Source organism: Podarcis muralis, chromosome 7, assembly GCF_964188315.1.
Source record: "Podarcis muralis chromosome 7, rPodMur119.hap1.1, whole genome shotgun sequence".
In the NCBI taxonomy this organism is placed as follows: Eukaryota; Metazoa; Chordata; class Lepidosauria; order Squamata; family Lacertidae; genus Podarcis; species Podarcis muralis.
Window position 1 is genome coordinate 75,725,777 of NC_135661.1, and position 23,418 is coordinate 75,749,194.

Here is a 23,418-nt window from a genome sequence, read left to right on the forward strand (position 1 = left end):
TTTATTCATTTACTAAGCCTGGCTAAAGGAACTCTACAGACTGAATCTTCCTTTTGGACACAATTTGAATGAGTTTTCTGTTTGTGGCTTCTGTAGTAGATCTCAATTTTTGGATTATTAATATAACATTTAGAACGTAGAATGGTTTGGTAGTGTTTTGTGTGCAGCTTATTTGCTGCTTATTTTATACTGGTGTACTATAGGCAACATAGGTTGATTTCTTTAGTACATTTTAGCAAAGCTAAGCAGGGGCAGGCATAGTTTCAAATGGGATGAGGAGCTATGTATTGAGATTTCTGTATTGCAGGGGATTGGACTAGATGACCCCCTGGGGTCCCTTCCAATTCTATGGTGAATAGCGGTTACATAATACAAAATACTTTTATGTATTGCATTTTTTTAGTTTATCCTATTATCCCGCAAAGATGACATCATATGTCTGCGTTTTAAAATTGCGCCACAATATACAGTGACGTCATAAGAGAACTCCGTCGCCCGGCGGGCAGGAATAACGCGCGGTTGCTTCGACAACGCGCGTACACGCTGTCCGACCCCTTCTAATTTTCCATCTCCGCCTCTTTAGTGAAGCAAATGCCTACGATTTGATACTCTTCATTGTCGCTCAAAAATGAACAGCCAATCGTCCTCCAAAACATGGAGGGCGGGATTTCGGTTCCATCCAATAGCGTGCCAAGGATGGAGGGGCATTTCCTTTGAGAGCCCGCAAAGCCGAATTGACTGGGAATACAAATGTAAAATTCAACCTATGATAGGGTGACGGAGGTGGGGATAGAATATATCTAGCCAATGGCTATAAGAAAGAGGTGGGTTTTAAGGGCACCCGTTCCCAATGCTTTTTACTGAGTGGTCTAATTCTGAATGTCTAATCCAATGGGCAGCAAGAGAGAGGATGACTGATAGAAGGCTATTTCAAACAGGAGTACAGAAGAGGTGGGGCGTGCTAGAAACAAGCCAATTAGCTTTAGGAATAATTGAGAGTGACATACTAGGCAGCCAATGGCTTTTGAGCCGCCCCTGCAAGGCGTCTGTGCGAACCCCGCGCACCCTTCAGAGCCGAAGCCGGGAGGTAAGATGGCGGCCGCCGACGGAGATGACTCCCTTTACCCTATTGCTGTGCTGATTGATGAGCTGCGGAACGAAGACGTTCAGGTACGGCTCGCGTCAACCGAGGCCTCCCTGGGCGTAAGGGAAAGCGACCGGAGTTTATTCGGGCAGCCGGGGCCCGAAAGCCGCGCCTTGGGTTACAGTAGCCAATCAGCGGCCACTTTTCATCCGAGAACCCCGAGTGTGAGCGATCAGAAGCTCAACCGGATTGGCTGTAAGGATTTTCATTTGAGAAGGCGAGGAGCAGGGTGTTGGCTAATGGAAGGGTCCGTATTATTCAGTGACTCTCCCCTTCGTCCGTGTTGCGAGCAACCACGTGATTGGCTGGGCGACCTGTTTGTCTAATATGGGGGTTAATCAAAACAATCAGGAGGAGGGTCGCCTTTTCCTTTAATAAATATATTGATGGAATGGCGAGAGGAGGCTCCTGATTGGGTCGAGCCTCGCCTCTTCATTATACGGGTGTTTCCTGACCAATCAAGGAAGCGTCTTGATCTGATCTCCAGACGAGGGGTCTCATGCCCGTCATGCTACGGCTTTTCCAGGGGGTTGTTAGGCTAAGGACATAGACGAGGAAGTGGTGCATAGCTGATTGTCATGGAGAGGAGCCAGTCATGGGGGCGGGGAGATCTCAGTAGGGGTGCCATCTTTGAGGTAGCCTTACTATGTATGTGGGGTGCGTGACTGCTCCCCTTCTCTCCCTCCCCCCCTCTCTAATCTACTTGGCTTCCGGTTGTAAGGAATGCATAGTTTTGGAACTTGTGATTAATGCTAGCTAGCATGGTGCCTGCCCATTGGGAATGGCTGCATCCCTCAATACCTCCCATAATATAGTACTTTGTTTGGTGATACAATAGATGTGTTTGGGCCCCAAACAACTTCAGTGATGGAATTGTTTGAGGGCTAGCAGAGGTGGCAACCGAGGTGCATCTAAAATAGCTGTTCCTTGGTATTTTGTATGTAAAACAGCTACACTGTAAGCTGTTGTTTGTAGAACAACACAGAACAAGGTCTCTGCCCTGAGGAGTTAACAGTCTAAAAGCCAGTAAAGGGTTGGGGGAGGGAAATGGAAAGGTTCATTGGAAGAATATGTGCATGTGCTATTTCCCAGCTGTGATTTGATGTGATGAAAAGGGCTTCAGGGTGTCACTTAGGGGTTTTCTGTAAAACGTGTTTAATTACTTGACGGTTGAAAACCGGCTTCCCTTACTTACTTTTATCCCTTGTTATCGTTGTTGATTCTTACTTTTTAAGCTGTTGTCCCCTGTTGAATTTAGAGAGTAAGACCTACCTCTTCGTGTAAATTAGTTTCCCGTGTTACATTACATTAAGGTATTATAGAAAGGTATGGGAGATGGGGGACGCGGGTGGCGCTGTGGGTAAAAGCCTCAGCGCCTAGGGCTTGCCAATCGAAAGGTCGGCAGTTCGAATCCCCGCGGTGGGGTGCGCTCCCGTTGTTCGGTCCCAGCGCCTGCCAACCTAGCAGTTTGAAAGCACCTCCGGGTGCAAGTAGATAAATAGGGACCGCTTTCTAGTGGGAAGGTAAACGGTGTTTCCGTGTGCGGCTCTGGCTCGCCAGAGCAGCGATGTCACGCTGGCCACGTGACCCGGAAGTGTCTCCGGACAGCGCTGGCCCCCGGCCTCTAGAGTGAGATGGGCGCACAACCCTAGAGTCTGTCAAGACTGGCCCGTACGGGCAGGGGTACCCGGGTATGCAGTGCAGGGCATACATGTAGCATGAGATAGGTGTTATTAAGGCTCTCCATCTTTATTAATTTAGAATATTTGTGAGTTGCACTATGAGACATTTTCTAGGGGGCTTGCAAGAAAAAACAAGAACAAGTTATAATAATTTCTGCTATCAATATAGTAACAAAAGCTTCAGAACTATATATAAATATAGACTGAGCAGAGGATCACAACTATGCAACATTAAATTAAATGCACCACAGAGGAATTAAAATTTTGCAGAGTTATAACAGTAGATACTAAAAGCCCTGGGGAAAAGGAAGGCTTTTCCAAGTGCTGCAAATATCTTAAAATAGATGCCTTCTCTGGGGAAGGCACTTCACAGGTGGTGATGGTGAGGCTGCTGAGAAGGCCTTTGAGAAAAGCATCAGGTAACAACTCAAGGCATATGTAGGTACATGTGGGGAGAGGTGCTCCTTCAGATGCCAGCGTCAAAATCAGCACTTAAAATTGGGCTCAGGGGTGGAACAAAAGTCAGTGAAGATTTTTATCATTTATTTTATTCAGTTTCAATACCACCCTTCATCCGAAGATCACAAGGCGGTGTACAATATAAAAACAGAAAAATACATATCATAATGACAAACAAAAATATGATGGAGTACTGGCATAATATATACACCTGCCCCAGATGATACAGAATATGGCTACTGGGGTACTAACTGAAGTTTCAGCTTCAGTTGCAGCTCCTCCACATATGATACACATTGCAGGAATAAATTCAGTAGGTTATCAGGGCTTGAAAGCTAGCCCATATATGCCCAAGGTCATAGCTAGTGTGCCAGCCTAAACAAGTGAAATCTTTTTTCTCTGTGCGTTTTCTACAGTAATAATATTATTAATAATACTAGAAAAACAAATCAATATTGTTCTCTGCTACATGGCTTGGGCCAGTGGCATGTTGGGACTGCTCTGGCTGTCTGGTCCAGAGCTGCCCTTGATATGGTGGGTGTTGGGATCCCTTAGAACAATCCTGGGCACGCTCAACAACAAAGCTGAGGTCACCTCTTGATACGGGCAGCGAGACCCCTAAGACAGCAGGGTGGGCAGTATAGCAGCAGAATTTCCAGTTTGTCCTAATTGTCCTGCACAAAGTTCAAACACAGCAGATTGCCACTTAAATAGATGAAAAGCCTGGAGGAAGACCACATCATTCTCTCCACCCAGCCCTCCAATCTATTCTGATTCCAAACCTGAGTTCCCAGGGGGGCCACCGCTGGGAGAGAGTAATTTCTCCAAGCTCACCTACCCTCAGTAATATAGTTGAGATCAACCGTGCTAAAGTAATAGATTGGAGGAATTTTACTACAGCATCAGCAGACCAGAGGCCAGGTTGGCAAGGTGGCCAGAGATATTATGAGGGAGAGATTGGAAGAGGGGATAGGTGTAATGTACCTAATCATCTTCTCTGGTATGTCAAACACTCAACACCAGGGGTCTGCAACCTAAACCAGTGCGGAGCAGATCGGGGAGCGCCTTCCGCGATGCTGGCCAGTTTCCCATTGGCTGCAGAAAGCTCCTGCAGCCAATGGGAAGCTGCGCACACCTCCTTCGCGCCAGAAGGAGCACCGGAAATAGCATTTGTGCATGTGTGTGCATGCGCATACACACTCCGGCCCACCTCGGCATATGCGGGACCATGAAACAGCCCAAACCACAAAAACTTTGCCAGCCCCTGCTCAGCACTGTTCCACACCCCCCCCCTTCACAGTAGGCAATCTTGTAGGGGTATCCCTGCCCCTCTCCAGGTGGTTCAAAGAGTTTCCCTTTACCCAGCAAAGCAAGAACAGCTATGAGTTGCTGCTTTGGGGGCTTTCCTTTTAACTATTCAAAACAGTGGGATTCACAAGCAATAGTTTAATGGCACTGCATGCTAAATGAGTGAAGAAGTAAACTGAAAGGGGTGTTAATGAGAAAACACCTTTTGCCCTCAACTATTACTGGGCCCGGGACGCGGGTGGCGCTGTGGGTAAAAGTCTCAGTGCCTAGGGCTTGCTGATCGAAAGGTCGGCGGTTCGAATCCCCGCAGCGGGGTGTGCTCCCGTTGTTCGTTCCCAGCGCCTGCCAACCTAGCAGTTCGAAAGCACCTCCGGGTGCAAGTAGATAAATAGGGACCGCTTTCTAGCGGGAAGGTAAACGGCGTTTCCGTGTGCGGCTCTGGCTTGCCAGAGCAGCGATGTCACGCTGGCCACGTGACCCGGAAGTGTCTCCGGACAGCGCTGGCCCCCGGCCTCTTGAGTGAGATGGGCGCACAACCCTAGAGTCTGTCAAGACTGGCCCGTACGGGCAGGGGTACCTTTACCTTACCTTTATTACTGGGCCCGCCTGACTAAACTCATTGTTCTAGATGGCTTCATGATGTTATCTCATAGTCCCCTCAAAAATGAAAATGGATCTGCCCTTTGGTGTTGCTGCATGATGATGATCTGCCACCAGTCGTAGTCTTCCAGAAATCACTTTTCTGACAGGGATGGTGGATGATTAATTGGGTGATTCATAACAGGAAACAGCCCATCTCAGCAATTGGGTGTTTTATTTATTGAATTGTATAGATAATATTTATGTTCCACTCATACAGTATTGCTGCTCCCAGGACAGTTGCTAATACTTTTTTCTTTTCAAAAATGGGCTGGAAGTTAGTGCAGTTGCATTAAAACAAACAGATGTTTCTATTGGCTGGTTCCACTTGGCAAACTAGCAGGCATGTTTTTGGAAAACATAGGTAGTGCAGTATTCCTTGCAGCACATTACAGCAATCTAGTGAGTGCACAGCTAATTATGTCCAGGCTTTCTCTGTCCAGGAAGTGTCCCATTTGGTACCCTCAATTTGCCACACTGGCTGCATATCGTAGTGTAAAAATGATAAGTAGGCCATCCACTTTTGTGGATTTATTTGCAAAGTACATTTGTTCTGTATGTTATCAAGAGTGTAATCTCTGAAATATTTCCTCCCCTTTCTCGCTCCCACAAGTTATGGCCTGTTTATTTCAGAGTTGGGAAAAGCCATACCTCCCATGGACCTTTCCTTGAGCGTCATGCCTGTTTTCTGACTACATACCACTTAAACTTGCTATTGCTATATTGATTGTACTCCAGTGACATCTTATGAAGAATCAGGGTTGCCTGGCAAATTAGTGGCTCACCTTTAAAAAATATGTTATTTTGATTTCTTTCTCCTCTATGCAGCTTCGTCTGAACAGCATCAAGAAACTCTCTACCATTGCACTGGCCCTGGGAGTTGAGAGGACACGCAGTGAGCTTTTGCCTTTTCTCACAGGTAATGAAGAGACCAGGAACTCTGATTTTAGGGAATAAGAATTGAGTCTAGGGGCTGTGATGCATGTGAGTTTGAATTGCAGCTTGGGCAGTACCCCAAATCCCTTTCCCAAAGCTGTAGTGATTTTCTTTTTAGGGCTGCAGTATATACGTGCTCAGCGGCACTTGAGACTCTTGCAGAATTTTAAATCCTTTTCAAAGGTTTGCTAATGAATGCAGCCTTGCCAAAAGAAAGGGACTGTGTCCTTGTTGAATTTAGTTGGTTCAAGATTGTGCTGATGGGATTGCTTGTGCCCAAGGTGTACTTATTTCCTGCACTGGAGGGCAATAGTTCACATCTTCAAATTCTCACATCATGTTAGCTTCCAGATTCTGTGCTCTTGACAATGCAGATTTTAGTCTTGATTTGCTTTAATTGCTTTTTTTCCCTCCCCACAGACACTATTTATGATGAGGATGAAGTGCTACTTGCTCTGGCGGAACAGCTGGGTACCTTCACAGCTCTGGTTGGGGGCCCTGAATATGTCCATTGCTTGCTGGTAAGCCCAGTGAATGACTGGGGAAGAGTGCTCTCCACAGTGGGAGAATGTGAGATTTTCTAACACCTCTGTTCCTTTCAAACTTTGGTGGGGGAAGTGTTGGTCATTAGCAGATTTGAGGGTGGTCCTAGGTTGGATTCTGAATTATACTGCCTATTAGTAAAAAGGATATGTTGTAAAATGGTAGCATGCATCCACCCTTTGCCTGCTTCTACAGTGCAGCTTAATGGTATATGGAATGCCTTTCCAATTTGCTTCCAACAATGTTGCCCCAAAACAACAGATGCTGTAACCTTGTATTTGGACTCTTTGCACGTTTGACATCCACTCTCACACACCAATACAGGTCGCACCCCTTGCTTTCCAAATCTTCTTCCTTCTCTTCATACTTCTTTGAAAACAGAATTTCTGTATTTCCATAAATCGCACAGGGGCCAAAGATTGTAACAGGGGCACGCTGCATTAGAAGACTGTTTTCTTCCTTGAGGGATTTGCTGATTTATTATAAAAAATATTTATAAATTGTATTTTGGCCCTAGAGGGGGAATCCAAGGCAGTGTACAAAACCAAAATATCTAAACTTAGTTTCGTGTGTGTGTGTACATACACACATACTGCCTTGGGGACCCTTGCTAGATTATCAGTAAACTAGATTATGAATGGAGCAGAACATGCCTAGAAACCTGGAGAAGTGGAATTAACTCACATACTAAAAGCTATTAAAAACCCATGTGGAAGAACAATTGGACCTGATATGTCTACAAGAAACCCACATAACCAGAGCTCACAGGAGACTACTCACAAATAAAAGGCTAGGACAAGAATTCATTTCATCAGACAAAGTTAAGAAAAGAGGAGTGGTAATATATGTGAAAGAGAAATGGGCCCCAAAAATGATATTCAAGGACGAACAAGGGAGATACCTGGCTGTGGAGATACAAATACAAGGAGAAAAATTTCTAGTGGTTGGAATTTATGCACCGAATGAAGGCAAATCTGACTTCTTTAAGAGACTTCATGAAACCCTGACTGACTATTTGGATTACAATATGATAATTATGGGAGACATGAATGGCGTGGTCTCCACTAATATGGACAAGGCACAAAGACTAACAGTTAGCAAGGAAGGGAGACTCCCTAAGACTTTTTTTGAAATGACAGAAAATATGGGCTTGATAGACATATGGAGAACAAGGAACCCTCTGGAGAGAGAGGGAACTTTCTTCTCCCAAGCAATGATGACCTGGACCAGAATCGATCAAATTTGGATTACTAGCGGAATGGCCCCAAAGATTAAGAAAGTGGAAATCTGCCCAAAAACTTGCTCCGACCATAACGCCGTGAAGATGGAGATGAAACTCACAATGACTGGTCAATTTAGATGGAGAATGAATGACACCCTCTTTCGAGATAAGGAGATTCTCACGAAGGCCCAAAAGACCCTAAAAGACTACTTTGAAATAAATCTGAGGACCGACGTGGAGAAAAGAGTGGTCTGGGACGCAAGTAAGGCAGTGATGAGAGGATTTTTGATTCAACAAAATTCAATAAAGAGGAAAAAACAAAATGAGAAAAAAGAAAAGATTTTGGAAATGATAAAGGAAGGAGAGAAAAAATTAAGAACAAAACCAAAGTCTCAGGACATCTTAAGAGAGATTAAGTTGTATCAAACACAATATATGGAATTGATGAACCAAGAGATAGAATGGAAGATAAAGCAAATGAAGCAAAAGACTTTTGAATCAGCAAATAAATGTGGCAAACTTTTGGCATGGCAACTCAAGAAAAGGCAGAAATTAAATACAGTTACAAGCCTAGAGGTGGATGGGAAAAATATCTCTAAACCCAACGAAATTAGAAATTGCTTCTTAAGCTACTTCAAAAAACTTTATACTCAAGGCCCGCAAAATGAAGAAGATATAGACAAATTCCTTGGAAAATATGGATTACAAAATATCTCTCACCAAAGTAAGATGGATTTGAACCAGAGAATTTCAGAACAAGAGATAGAGGCTGCCATTCAGAATATGCAATTGGGCAAATCTCCAGGACCAGATGGACTGACTTCCGGATACTACAAATCTTTGAAGGAATGGCTGATTCAACCATTAAGAGAAGTTTGTAACGAGATCTTTGAAGGAAAAAGGGCACCTGAATCGTGGAAAGAAGCTTATATTTCACTCATACCAAAGTCAGAGACTGAAAAGACCCAACTTAAGAACTACCGCCCAATATCATTGCTCAATGTGGATTACAAAATTTTTGCAGACATTTTGGCAAAAAGATTTAAAAGAGTGCTGATGGAGAAGATTCATAAGGACCAAGCAGGCTTTCTCCCTAAAAGACACCTGGCAGATAATGTAAGGAATGTAATAGACATTTTGGAAAAGCTAGAGGTGAATATAAACACTAAAGCAGTACTGATCTTTGTGGATGCGGAGAAAGCCTTTGACAATATTTCTTGGAGTTTTATGAAGAAGAATCTTCATGGGATGGGGGTAGGCCAGGGTTTTGAAAATGGTATGGCTGCAATATATTCCGAACAAAAAGCTAAACTGATTGTAAATAATGTTGTGACTGAGGAACTGAAGATAGAAAAAGGAACACGACAGGGGTGCCCGATCTCCCCATTACTTTTTATCTCGGTTCTGGAGGTGTTGCTGAATATGATAAGAAATGACCAGCAGGTTAAGGGAGTGCAGGTCGGAGCTAAACATTACAAGTTAAGAGCGTTTGCAGATGACTTAGTATTGACTTTGCAAGAGCCAAACACTAGTACGAAAAAGGTTTTAGAAATAATACAACAGTTTGGCCAGGTAGCTGGATTTAAGCTGAATAAGCAAAAAACTAAAGTTTTAGGGAAAAACCTAACAGACATGGAAAAGGAGAAATTCCAAGAGGAGACAGGTTTGACAGTAGTCAAGAAGGTGAAATACCTAGGGGTTTACTTAACATCTAAAAATGTGAATTTATACAAGGACAACTATGAAAAATGTTGGTCAGAAATTAAAAAAGATCTAGAAATATGGTCAAATTTGAAATTGTCAATGTTAGGCCGAATTGCAGTGATCAAAATGAATGTACTGCCTAGAATGTTGTTTTTGTTCCAGACCTTGCAGATTCTTGACAAGATGGAATGTTTCAAGAGGTGGCAGAAAGATATTTCGAAATTTGTCTGGCAGGGCAAAAAGCCCAGAATCAAATTTAAGATATTGACAGATGCTAAAGAAAGAGGGGGGTTTGCCCTGCCGGACTTAAAATTGTACTATGAGGCAGCAGCTTTTTGCTGGCTGAAGGAATGGATGCTCCTCGAGAACACAGACATTTTGGATCTGGAAGGTTTTAACAATGTTTTTGGTTGGCATGCATATTTATGGTATGACAAAATTAAGCAGCATAGTGCCTTTAAAAATCACATTGTTAGAAAAGCATTGTTTAATGTATGGATGAGATATAAAGATCTGTTGGAAAACAAAACCCCTAGATGGGTGTCACCAGTCGAGGCTAAAGCAGTAAAGAAACTCAATATGGAGGTCGGATGGCCGAAGTATTGGGAAATTTTGGAACAGGATGGAGATAAGTGGAAATTACAAAGCTATGACAAATTGAAACATAAAGTACAAAACTGGCTTCAATATTATCAAATAATGGAGCTTTTCAAACAGGACAGGAAAATTGGCTTTCAGGTGGAAAAATCAAAACTAGAGATTGAACTGCTAGAACCCAACACTAAGAATTTATCAAGAATGTATAACTTGTTGCTGAAATGGAATACACAGGATGAAATGGTGAAATCAGCTATGATTAAATGGGCACAAGATATTGGACATGACATTATGCTCGCTGACTGGGAACAGTTATGGACCACCGGTGTTAAGTTTACGGCATGTAATGCCCTAAGAGAAAACATAATGAAAATGATTTACAGGTGGTACATGACCCCAGTCAAGCTGGCAAAAATTTATCATCTGCCCGATAACAAATGTTGGAAGTGTAAGGAGACTGAAGGTACTTTCTACCACCTTTGGTGGGCATGCCCGAAGATTAAGGCCTTCTGGGAAATGATCTATAATGAAATTAAAAAAGTACTTAAATGTACCTTTTCTAAAAAACCAGAGGCCTTCCTCTTGGGCATTGTCGGCCAATTGGTGGCAAAGAGGGATAGAACTTTCTTCATGTACGCTTCAACAGCAGCAAGAATACTCATCGCAAAGTATTGGAAGACACAAGATCTACCCACTCTGGAAGAATGGCAGATGAAAGTGATGGAGTATATGACATTGGCCGAGATGACAGGCAGAATCCGTGACCAACGAAAAGAGACGGTGGAAGAAGAATGGACAAAATTTAAAAGTTATCTTAAGGACTACTATAAACTTAATGAATGTTAAAATGTTGTGGTTCCCAGAAACAAAGGGGTTCAGGATATAAGGTTAGAATTACAAAAGAGGATTAAGATGATAGAGAATGGAAAGTAACAATGGGGAGTTGCTGGTTGAATTATGGACATTGGGATGCAGAGGGGGGGGGGTATGGGGAAGTCCAAGAAAAGAGGTTTATGAAAATATGTTTGAAACTATACGTGTATGTTTGTCACCTTTAGTGTTTGTTTGTTTCTTTTAAAAATTTTGTAAAACCAATAAAAAATATTTAAAAAAAAAAAAAAAAAAACCCATGTGGAACAGAAAGCTGAGATGGAGCCAGTCTTACATTCCTTTGGGAGGAAGTTGCTTAGACAGGATGCCACATCTTTAGATGATTTATCTAGCTTTCAGAACATCACATTTTTCTTCAAATTTCCCCCCTCCATTTCTGTTATTACTTACTGTAATAAGAAACCCGCAAAAGGTCAGGCAGTAACACATTTGGTGTTGCAACACTCTTTGATATGCTAAGCTGCAGACATTGCATTTAATGTGTAATGTATCCTCCCTCTTTGTACTGCAGCCTCCGCTCGAGAGCCTTGCTACTGTTGAGGAGACAGTGGTCCGGGACAAAGCGGTGGAGTCTCTGCGAGCCATCTCCCATGAACACTCTCCATCTGACCTTGAGGCCCACTTTGTTCCCCTCGTGAAGCGCTTGGCAGGAGGTGACTGGTTCACCTCCCGCACCTCTGCTTGTGGCCTCTTCAGTGTCTGTTACCCTCGAGTCTCCAGTTCGGTCAAAGCTGAGCTCCGACAGTAAGTGAGATGCTTTACATTAAGGTCTGGGGACTGTTGGTTGGGTCACCCATGTCAAAGGGTGAGAGACACCAATTCAGACGGCTCTGTATTTCCCAGCTAACAGTCCTTATCCCTTTCCTGCAGGTACTTCCGGAACTTGTGCTCAGATGACACTCCGATGGTCAGGCGAGCGGCAGCCTCTAAACTGGGTGAATTCGCAAAGGTCTTGGAGCTGGAACATGTCAAGAGCGAGATCATCCCCATGTTCTCTAACTTGGCCTCTGATGAGCAGGTCTGTGTGATGACACCTTGCTTTCTGGGAGAGGGCTGGGGCAGACTAGAACACATGTAACCCACCTCATGTCTCTCATACAGGACTCTGTGCGTTTGTTAGCTGTGGAGGCCTGTGTTAATATTGCACAGCTCCTGCCCCAGGAGGACCTGGAGTCGTTGGTGATGCCAACACTACGGCAAGCAGCAGAGGACAAATCTTGGCGGGTCCGTTACATGGTGGCTGACAAGTTCACAGAGGTTAGTACGAATCCATGTATGCCTCAGCAGTGCTTGTGTGGTATTCGTTTTATTTTTAAGATTTATACCCAGCCTTTTGATCAAATCATCTGAAACTCAGGCTTTGTGTGTGTGTATACACACATTATTTCTTTTTTTAGAAAAACCTCTCAATTCAACTTATTAAAAAAATGTTGCAAAAACTCACTTCATGCTCTTATTCCTCTGGTCAGAAGCAGTGTCCTTTCCTCTTATTTCTACAGTTCCTGAGTATTTCTCAGTTGGAGCATAAGTCTTTTTGGCAGGGATCCATTTGGGATCATCATCATCATATATTTTGCCTTTTCTTGCCCATAGCTCCAGAAAGCTGTCGGTCCAGAAATCACAAAAACCGACTTGGTCCCAGCATTCCAGAACCTGATGAAAGACTGTGAAGCTGAAGTGCGGGCTGCTGCCTCCCACAAAGTCAAAGGTCAGTTGCAGTCCCAATGCCTGTGGTGGCGGCTTGTGCTTTCTAATTGTTTGGAATCAAAACAATTGATTCTCTGAGGGGTGCTCCTGCCCCATCCGTGTTCTCACTTATCGGAAATCCTGTAAACAGCTGTTCATGTTTTGTGCTACAAATACTGCTATTTCTGTTCTAGAAAAGGTAAATTCAACACTCAAATAATTCAAATATTGCAAATCAGATTTTCATTGTTGTATATACCTTCTGTTCCCTCTACATGGCTTTATTCTGAACTTGTTATTTGACATCTTGAAGAAGCTAGGGAGAGGGACAATGTAAGTGATAGAAAAGGAATGCTTATAAGAGGTAAAATGTTTAAAGGGAAAGTGAAATGGCTCTACCATTCAGAGCACTCAAGGTCTGTGTGCTGGAGCCATTTAAAAATGACACCTACTATTTTTCAAGCCTTATTTACATAGCTATGATAGTTTGGACACATGCTTAGAATATAACTGATATACAGTAAAATACAAGCCTTGCTTCCTGTGATTTGGTGTGGCTGTAGTACAGATACAAGACTCCACACATAGGTCAGGGGGAAAAGGTAGCACATGACGTAGTTCTATAATGCCGCAACAACTAACCTTTAAACAGCCAAATGACACTCTCTATAGAAACGAGAGACTTGTCTAAATTCAGTTGCAGGAAGATGTGTTTCTGGAGGTCAGTAATTTGTACATTATGGTGTGTTAGGAAGTCTGACAGTGGAGTGATGATGCCTAATGGACTACTAGATTAACTCGGAGCTCATATCTTCCTGATGAGCTCCTTTGTTAGCCAGATAAACAGCATTCCCACTGCACCACTTTGGTTGTGAAGCCCTAACAACGTCATTACTGTTTTTCCTTAAGAGTTCTGTGAAAACCTGTCTGCTGATTGCCGTGAAAATGTCATTATGACCCAGATCTTGCCCTGCATTAAGGTATGTTCCAGGACGCAATAATCTCTAGTGAGTCTTGACCCTGTTTTTTGAAGCATTTGTCGGCTTGCAATAACAGTACAATTAAGGGCTGAAGAAAGCATGGAGGCAAGTGTCTCACTGTTAAAGCAGGGGGCGACTTAACTATTTGTTTGTTTATTAAATTTATATACTGCCCGTCACCTGACAATCACAGGGCAATTTACATTATAAAGCAGGGGTCAGCAAACTTTTTCAGCAGGGGGCCAGTCCACTGTCCGTCAGACCTTGTGGGGGGCCGGACTATTTTTTTGGGGGGAGGGGGATGAACAAATTCCTATGCCCCACAAATAACCCAGAGATGCATTTTAAATAAAAGCACACATTCTGCTCATGTAAAAACACCAGGTAGGCCCCATAAATAACACAGAGATGCATTTAACATAAAAAGACACATTCTACTCATGTAAAAACACGATGATTCCTGGACCGTCCGCAGGCCGGATTTAGAAGGCGATTGGGTTGGCTCTGGCCCCCGGGCCTTAGTTTGCTTACCCATTGTATAAAGGTTGCTTGTAATAGAATAAGGAAGTAAGACAGGTATGCTTGCAGATGTGTTGAAGAGTTACTGCAGATACATTTGTGTTCGGTGTGTCCCATTTGCTTGTATTTTATGTTTGTCAGCCACCCAGAGTTCAGTGTTTCTGGTTGGCCTCACGGCAAGCAAGTAAATTTCTGTTTGTTTGTTTGTTTGTTTGTTTGTTTTTGTTTTTAATACTACTTTTTTCCATTCAGGAACTCGTGTCGGATGCCAATCAACATGTAAAATCAGCTTTGGCATCTGTGATCATGGGATTGTCTCCCATTTTGGGCAAAGACAACACGATTGAACACCTTCTGCCTCTCTTCTTGGCTCAGCTCAAAGATGAGGTGAGTGGACCCCCCCCCCCCCCCATCGTTTTCCTTTGGTCCACTTGTTAACAGTTCTGTGTCAAACTGTTCAGAATTAGGAGCATTTCTCTGCATTGATCTCCTGAAGTTGCATTATTTCATGGCTGCTTCACTCCCTTGCCTCGGAAGTGCTAAATATACCCTTCCCCAACCTGGTGTCCTCCAGATGTGGTTGACTTACAACTCCCATCATCCCTGACCATTGGCCTTCCTGGCTGGGGCTGATGGAGTTAGGATCCAACAGTGTCTGAAGGGCACCAGGTTGGATACTGGGGGAGTTGTTACATAAGATTAGCTGATTAGTTTCTGCACACTGCAAATGTAAATTAACTATGCGGTGTGTGTCCCCCTCCCCCCCCCCCCCCCCGGAATTCTGGGAACTCAGCTGGAGTCATAAATGACCGATTTCTCTAACGAGAGGCCATAGAAAAGTAATAGAGTACATGCTTTATATGTTTAGGGTTCCAGGTTCAGTGGTAAGTAGCTGGGACTGGAAAGATTTGTGAACAAACTCAATAATGAACGGGATGGACCTATGTAGGTTCCTACATAGTACCACCCCTACCCTTGATTTTGGTGTTCAAGGGCTTATATGGCCAAATCAGGCCCATTTAAATTAGGGTTGGTATCTTCCATCTCTGAAATGGGAGGCTGTGCCCATTATGGTCTGAAGGCGCATGAGGTCACCACCTTGCTGGTGCTAAGCAAGTCTGAGTCTTGTCAGCGCCTAGATAGTTGATTGCCTGGGAGCCACATGTACGCCACCTTGGGATTTTTGATGGAAGGAAGCTGGGGTTGTAAGAAAATAAATCAAAGCCATCTCGCCAAGTCAAAGGTTGCAAGCCTAGTTTAGATGTGGTGGAAGAAGATACGCAAGTATTTGCAGTCGTCTAGAAGAGTGGGTAGGGACGCGGGTGGCGCTGTGGGTAAAAGCCTCAGTGCCTAGGGCTTGCCGATCGAAAGGTCGGCGGTTCGAATCCCCGCGGCGGGGTGCGCTCCCGTTGCTCGGTCCCAGCACCTGCCAACCTAGCAGTTCGAAAGCACCCCCGGGTGCAAGTAGATAAATAGGGACCGCTTTCTAGCAGGAAGGTAAACGGTGTTTCCGTGTGCTCGCCAGATGCAGCTTGTCACGCTGGCCACGTGACCCGGAAGTGTCTCCGGACAGCGCTGGCCCCCGGCCTCTTGAGTGAGATGGGCGCACAACCCTAGAGTCTGTCAAGACCGGCCCGTATGGGCAGGGGTACCTTTACCTTTGAAGAGTGGGTGGATTTTAGGAGTTGCATCTGGGAGGTGGAACTGCCCTCTGATGTCACTGTGTTCACATTTCTGCAGTGCCCAGAAGTCAGACTCAATATAATCTCTAACCTGGACTGTGTGAATGAGGTGATTGGCATCCGGCAGCTGTCCCAGTCCCTGCTGCCAGCCATTGTGGAGTTGGCAGAGGATGCCAAGTGGCGTGTGCGACTGGCCATCATCGAGTACATGCCCCTGTTGGCTGGGCAGCTAGTAAGTGCATCTTTGGCTTTTTGCGTATGAGTTTGACATGCTGGGAGAACACAGTGATCAAAATATTCTTGGGTCAGCTGGGCCTGGGTTGCCACAGGCACATTGTTTGGCTTTGTGAAAGCTTTTGTATGTGTTCCGCCTTGTGGGAACTGCTAGTTACTGCCCATTTGCTTGGGGAGCATTAGCCATTCAGCTTAAAAACTTAGAACCTTTCACAACCTTTGTACTGGTTTGCTCCCTACCTGCCATATGAGCGAGACCACTTTCTCCGTGTTTTGTTTCTGACTGTGAGAATCCCATAAACAGCATTATCGCAAGTTAATCTGAGCTCTCTGCAATTTCCCCTCTGTAGGGTGTGGAGTTCTTTGACGAGAAGCTAAATTCCCTTTGCATGGCATGGTTGGTGGATCACGGTAAGGCTCTTAAGTTGAAGCATTTTCTTTCCTCAACCTTTTTTCTCCCTGTTGTTACATTTGCATTTGTTCAAATAAAGGAAGGTAGAATGCCACATTTGGACAAGAATTAGAGGTGCAGTCTCTCCGTGTTAACTAGAGGGGTGATTTTTATCACCCTTATTTGTAGGGAAAGGGGCTGTAGAGAGGAAGGGAGACCAAGAGCACATGCTAAAGTGGCTCTTTGAATTATGGCCCAGGTGCTTTATATCTCTTTAAAATATCAAGCACTTTATATCCAACTAGTGATCTCTAACATGGAAAGTATATTTCAAAGCTAATGGGATCCATTATGAAAGCTCCTGTTCCAGCAGAGAGAATTGGCTCATCTAAGCTTTTAGTGCAGGAATAAAAGTTGTATTTTTTTATATTGAATGGGAGAGTTCTTTTTCAGCCACAGGAGCAATTAAGCTCAAGTTCAATGCTATTATTTCACAATGATGGAGAGGCAATGTAGCTCGTTTCCATGGTGGTTTGCTGCATTAACTCAATAGCCTAGTTTACACGTGCTATGGTTTATATAAGCCACAGAAAACCTCGTGCTTGTGGCACATCTCAGAAGCTTCTGCTTTGTTTTACATCAGATAACAGACTAAACTGTGTTATTAATGATGGTTTTTTGAAAGCATAGTTAAGGGTAACCATTGCTTGTCCAAGTTCAGATGTCACTGCAGGCTGTGGCAAACATACAGTGGTAGAAAAAAGGCTTCTGAACCACTTTGCTGCCATACCAGAGGGGAAGCATGAGACCGTGAAGCCTTCTGAGGCTTGCTCTTGTAACACTAAACTATGGTTTAGTGCAGGTAGCCAATGTTAGGAGTCCCAGCAACACCTGAAGAGCACCAGTTCTTCCCATCACATCTAGGCAGCATGGCCAGTGGTTAGGGATGATGGGAGTCGCAGTTCAGGAACATCCAAGTGCTACCACATCGGCTACCCCTGGCTTAGCAATGTCTGAACCAGACAAATGTGTATTCAATAACAGATGTTCACTAATTAAAATTTCTTTTAGTCATTTTGTGTGGAGGGGGAATAACGTAACTAAAATTTAAATATCTGGGGCCATTAGGGGCTGTTGAAAAACTGCGAGGCCCAAAAGCTTTATAAACAAAAGCTGCTGCTTTTTTATCCATTTCCTTCTGCCTTAAAAAACAAACAAAAAACCCTTCAGTCATTCAATGCATCCAGAATGATTCAGAAGTGAACTTGTGCCTTTCAGTCTCATCTCCATCGAATAAAATGTGTGACCAATGACCAATTCAAATTGTTAAATGAGCTATCAATTTATGAAATCTGTGAAAGCCTATCTTCCCTCATTTCCAGCCCAGAATATCACTGCTAATTTCAAATGTTTTCGTGGAAGGGATGCTTAACCAGTGACAAATGCCATGTTAGAGTGGATGTAAATTGCCAGTGGAAAGATGCCTATTGTTCTTTGGAGCGGCGCTCTGAAATCTGTCGCACCTCCATCTCCTGCTTTGAATTTTAATGGGGCAGGAAACAAGTGACATGTATAAGGCATAGGAGTACAATCCCAACTCAGTCCTTGCAGCATTTGTGGTCTAAAATTGAGCTGGGTTTCTCTTGTTTTCCAATGCAAAGCATAGAGGGCTTTTGACATAGAGCCGCTAAGGGCCTAGAGTGCTATCCACTCCTCCCATTGTCCGAATTTGGTTTGTGCTCGGGACAGATCTGGTGCACGACCTTAATAAGCACCCACACATGCATGAAAATCTTGCAAACTTCAGAGTGGGTGGGTGGCTTCCTTTGCCAAATGTGCTGAAGAAGTTGGACAATAGCATTAGTTTGGAGTGTTCTCACCTTTTAACTTGTGCTGACACTGCTCTCCTCTCCAGTCTACGCTATCCGAGAGGCCGCTACCAGCAACCTCAAGAAGCTTGTGGAGAAGTTTGGCAAGGACTGGGCCCATGCCACCATCATCCCCAAGGTGCTGGCCATGTCCAACGACCCCAACTACTTGCACCGCATGACCACGCTCTTCTGCATCAATGTGAGTTGGGGCAAGGGTGGGGTAGAGGAGGAAGTTGGGATGAACTCAGGGCAAAGGGAAGAATGTGTTCTCCACCATGAAAGAGCTGCCATACTGCATTAAAAATGTTCTCCCTTTTTCCTCTTCCGGCACGTATAAGTCATTAATCGTTCTAATATTGCCACATCCCATATTCTGTTAAATGATTTGGACCTAGAAGGAACTTCAGTTCCATTTGGATGCATCTAAAATTCTTGCTCCAGATAATAAATTGCTCTCCATTATTTTAGTGGAGTTTTCCATTTCTGAATGATTACTTCATGTAACTGTTTTCTGAATCAAAATTAACTAGGGTGCATATTTTAAATTTTGTGTGCATAATTTTTTAAAATTTTAATTTTGTGTGCAGAACTTTGGATTTGCCCCCCCCCCCCCCCTGTAAACTAACTTCAGTGTAAACCACTGAGGAAGAGGAGGGTGATGGGGGCATTGGAAAGGGATGGACTCCTATGCCAGGTACAAAAGAGCCCCCCCAACCCTACCCCAATGAGATTTTCTGCTTTTCAAACTTGAGAGTAAAAACTTTCAGGTTCCAGATTCCCCGCCCCCCCCCCCCTTAACACACAAGTTGGATTGCCTGTCTCTAAGTTCTGTTGAAATCAGTGGTCTGAAGTTAGTCCTTTCCATTCATTTCCCATGGTTCTATTCTGAGGTTGATTAGCATTGGATACACCAGAGTTCTTCTTTTTTTATCACCAAGTACTCACAGAGGTGTTTTGCATAGGAATAAGCTGCCCAGGGAAGTCCATTAGGAGACATTGGGATGTCAATTGGTTTAGATATTGGGCATCATGCTTTGAGAGGAGGAGGAGAGTCCTCAAACTGCTCCTTTATTGAGTGCTTCTAGGAATCCTGTGGGACAGATTAATTATGCTCTTTCTGTGAAACATGTTGAGAAATTTTAGGGGTGCTTTACTTGTTTAGTGGAAACCCCCAGTGGTGAAACCTCCCATGCTTTCTGAGGGCTAGGGCATCGTTTTAGCTCCATCGGCAAGCATGGCATTCAAAGTAAGGAGCAGCACTGACCTAGCAGCCAAGGGAAGCTCAAAGTCTCCTACGTACCCTGTGGATCCCACTTGATCATGGTCCAGCTCCATTGTGCCTTTTCCTTTCCTAGGTGCTGTCAGAGGTGTGTGGGCAGGAGATCACCACCAAGCACATGCTTCCCACTGTGTTGCGGATGGCAGGCGACGCCGTAGCAAATGTCCGCTTCAACGTGGCCAAGTCCCTTCAGAAAATTGGACCAATCCTGGACAACAGGTATGACAGATCACTGGGGGTACCATTGCACCTGACGCCTTTATGGCAGCAGTCCCGAAACTCCTCCCGATTGGAGGATGCATTTATGGGGAGGGGGGAAAGTGGGAGAAGCACTTGGGGCCTTTGAAGACCTTTGGATTTACTGCCTTGGCCTTCCACTCACTTTTTCCTACTCATCCCTCTGCCACTCTTATCCCCACAGCACCCTTCAGAATGAGGTGAAGCCAGTGCTGGAGAAACTAACACAGGACCCCGATGTGGATGTCAAATACTTCGCCCAGGAGGCGCTGACTGGTGAGTCAGGAACATCCTTTTCCCCAACGGGATCAACCGCACCTTGTGTCAAGACAAAACACTTGCTTCCCAGCTTCCCAACTAGGAAGGATGTGCTTGTCAGCTTGATGCCTTCTCCTCTTAACCTCTGTTCCTGAGTTGCATTGCAGCTTGCTCCTGTCCCAGATTTGAGACAGGTGCAAACTCTTGGAAGAGTGCCCAAGGGTTTCTCCTGATACTTGAATTCTTCCAGCCAAAGGGAAGAGGAGGAAAAGGCATTGCTGCTGCAAGGGGAGGCTTTCTTTACCAGCTCCATGATCAGCAGGGGTGGGAGGGAGAGGTGTACATAAAAGAGAGCTTGGATGGGGAAGCATACAGACCTTGTGGTTTGCTCGAATTTGGAGCAAGGGCTGTGAAAGAGGAGCCCTCCTGGATGAGACTAAATGCCTATCTAGTCCATCCTCCTGGTCCCCAGTGTGGCGAACCACATGCCTGTAGGAAGCTCAAAAGCAGGCCCTGGGGCATGTTGCTGCTTCCCAGTAGCCTGGAGCCACTGATCATGGAGATAGGTTATAGCCCTTATGACTACTGCCTCTTGGTAGCCTTGGTGTCATATTATATGGTCATGAATTCCACTATGTGCGGTGTAAAGTATTTCCTATTGTCTGTTCTGACTCTCCCACCTTCCAGCTTCAGTAGATGGTCCTTGGAGAGGGAGAGAAATGCTGCGCTTTCCATTTTCTTCACCGCACATAATTCCATAGGTTTGCTTTCTAAACAAAAAAGGCCCAAGCATTGTAAACTTCCTTTGTTTTGGCAGTAGCTCTCACATCTTCCTTCAATCCCCACCCTCAGATAGTTTGATTTGTCCTTTTTGTAACCCTGGAGCTGAATATTTGTCAGGTTAGTTTGCACAATCCATTCGATTCCTCCTGGCTCAGTACTATTGTCTAAGTGGGTGGGCTGACTCCACGGGGGAGAGATTGGTGGTTGAGGTGACACGGAGATTACGGCTGAATGGCTTCTGGTGACTCATTCATACCTACAAGCTGCCGGCTCCTGTCGCAGCCATCAACCAACAAGGACAAGAGGGTGGAGCAGCAGCCCTCTTGCTTTTCCTGGCTGAACAGTCACTTGTCTCTGGACTTGATGGTCCCTCACAATAGATGTTCATAATTGCATATGGGATTGTTCATGCAAGGAAGAAACCCAGCCATCTGGAAATCTGGCGGTGGAGGAATTTGTATGCGACTTTCTGCAAGTAACCCTTGGAATTTAACTCATTTTCTTTCTCTCTTTTCACAGTGTTGGCACTGGTTTGAGCCCTAGGAGCCCCGACGCTGTTGTCTCTTCCACTTGGGCCCCAATTGGACCGATCTTTCTCTCCCCCTCCCCATTTCCCTGCATGTCGATGGCCAGCCCCAGCCCCCACCCCAAGTGGATCCATATGGTGATATTGGTCAGTGGCTGACTGGAGTCCACCTCCCTCTTCCACTCTTAGCTCCATGTTCTGAAACCTTCCTCGGCAGCTGTAATACTTCCCACCTATCTCATCTTAGCCGGGGTTCCATCTTTAGTTTTGTTGTGCCACCAGGTGGCAGCAAATGGCAGCCTCTCCCTCGCCCCCCCTCCCTCCAGACCTGCCTCCTGGTGCAAGCTCATGAGAGGCAGAGCAGCCCCTTCAAACCTACACTTGGCATGATGAATGTGAACACTCTGGGGAGGCAAAGTGCTTGGGGCTTCTGTAACCTTTTGGCCACGGTTTGCATGAGAACTTCCCCACAGTGCTGTATGTAGCTGTGCATGAGGTATTGATTTGGCCTTCCTCTTGAGGAACTTTGCTCAGTGGGCAGCCAGATTGCCTCTGCCACTCTCCCATCCCAGCGATTTAAAAAGTCCCAGCGATTTAAAAAGTCCCCTCCATTCAGTGTCTCTAACACCACTTAATCAGATAGAGCATCAGTTACAAAACTAACTAGTTCTCAGGGGGTTCCTTTGTTAGCAAACTTCTCTTATGCCCTAAGTTGAATGCAGCAGAGGCCTTTCCCCTCCAGCCCCAGAGAAGGGAGGAAGGGGTGCTTAAATCCCTATTGTTTTAATTTCTCACCAAACTCACTCCTATTCTTTCTCAGTTCAGGTCCCCCTCGTACCCTGTGTTTTCTGCTGGAAGGAGCTTCTGTAGGTAGCATGTTGGGAGAAGCAGCTCTTTGCAGAAAATATTACTTTGGGGCGGTGAAGGATATGAACCCAGCAGGAAGTGTTGCCTTGGGTCCTCAGCATTTGGGAGACTGCCTCTAGGCTAAAAGTTTGTCAAACACACATCCGGTATCTCAGCCAGGCTTTTCAAGCTTGGCCCTTCCTAAATTTGGAGGGGTAAAGGGATGCTTTTATGAAGACATCGGTCGGCAGGAGGGGCAATCAGGTCGCTGTCTCCTGCAATGCTTAGACTATCCAGTGTGGCATATTAGCCGATTGGAATCTCCAGCATCTATCATGAAAAACCACCACCAACTTCCTCTTTCCCTCCCCTTAGTCTGCCCTGATTATGTCCTGACCCCTCTTTTTTTTTTTAAATTTAGTTCCCAGCTGCTGCCTATGTGGTTCTTGCACTGAACAAGTATCTAAGTGTGTTTTCTAACCACACACCCCTTAACATAAACACAAACAAACACCCTCTGTTAGTGGCATGTAATTTTAAAACTCTTGAATTTTTTTTTTTAAATTTTTTTTGGTGTACACTTGTTTTTCCCCCTCTCCTCTCTACGATTAATAAAATGCTCGATCGTTATTTGGCATCTCATTCACTTTGGTCTGGGGTGACGGGAACAGAGTAAAACTATTTGAGACAGGAGTGGGGGAAACTTGGGCCTGTGGGCCTAAATTCAGCCTTCCAGGCTTCTTTATCCACCCCTCAAGATGCTACACACGCACACCAGTTAGCCCTGCTCTGTATCCTCCTAGAGTGCTTTCGCCTGTATGGAATGTGTACTTGAACTGTGATCATGCCTCTTGCTCACCCAAATGGAGACAGGCTGGGGGTGGGAGGGCAGGAGAGATGTAGCAATTTCTGGCCTTTGCACTGCTGGGCAAAAATTCACATTTGCTGCTTCACCCACTGGCCCCACACAGTCCTTGCAGGATGCCCACAGCAGAACGTGG

The 23,418-nt window shown here is 44.8% G+C and overlaps 1 protein-coding gene across 1 annotated transcript; it reads left to right on the plus strand.

Annotated features, from left to right (window-relative positions):
• Positions 1–1,018: 1,018 nt before the first annotated feature.
• PPP2R1A (protein phosphatase 2 scaffold subunit Aalpha) lies at positions 1,019–23,047 on the plus strand. Its single transcript, XM_028742518.2, has 15 exons — positions 1,019–1,170; positions 6,061–6,151; positions 6,589–6,689; positions 11,637–11,869; positions 11,996–12,143; positions 12,227–12,382; positions 12,719–12,833; positions 13,721–13,791; positions 14,563–14,697; positions 16,051–16,224; positions 16,577–16,637; positions 18,533–18,687; positions 19,844–19,986; positions 20,189–20,280; positions 21,565–23,047. Exons 1-15 carry the CDS (start codon positions 1,093–1,095, stop codon positions 21,579–21,581), a joined length of 1,770 nt encoding a protein of 589 aa, XP_028598351.1. The 5' UTR covers positions 1,019–1,092; the 3' UTR covers positions 21,582–23,047.
• Positions 23,048–23,418: the final 371 nt, after the last annotated feature.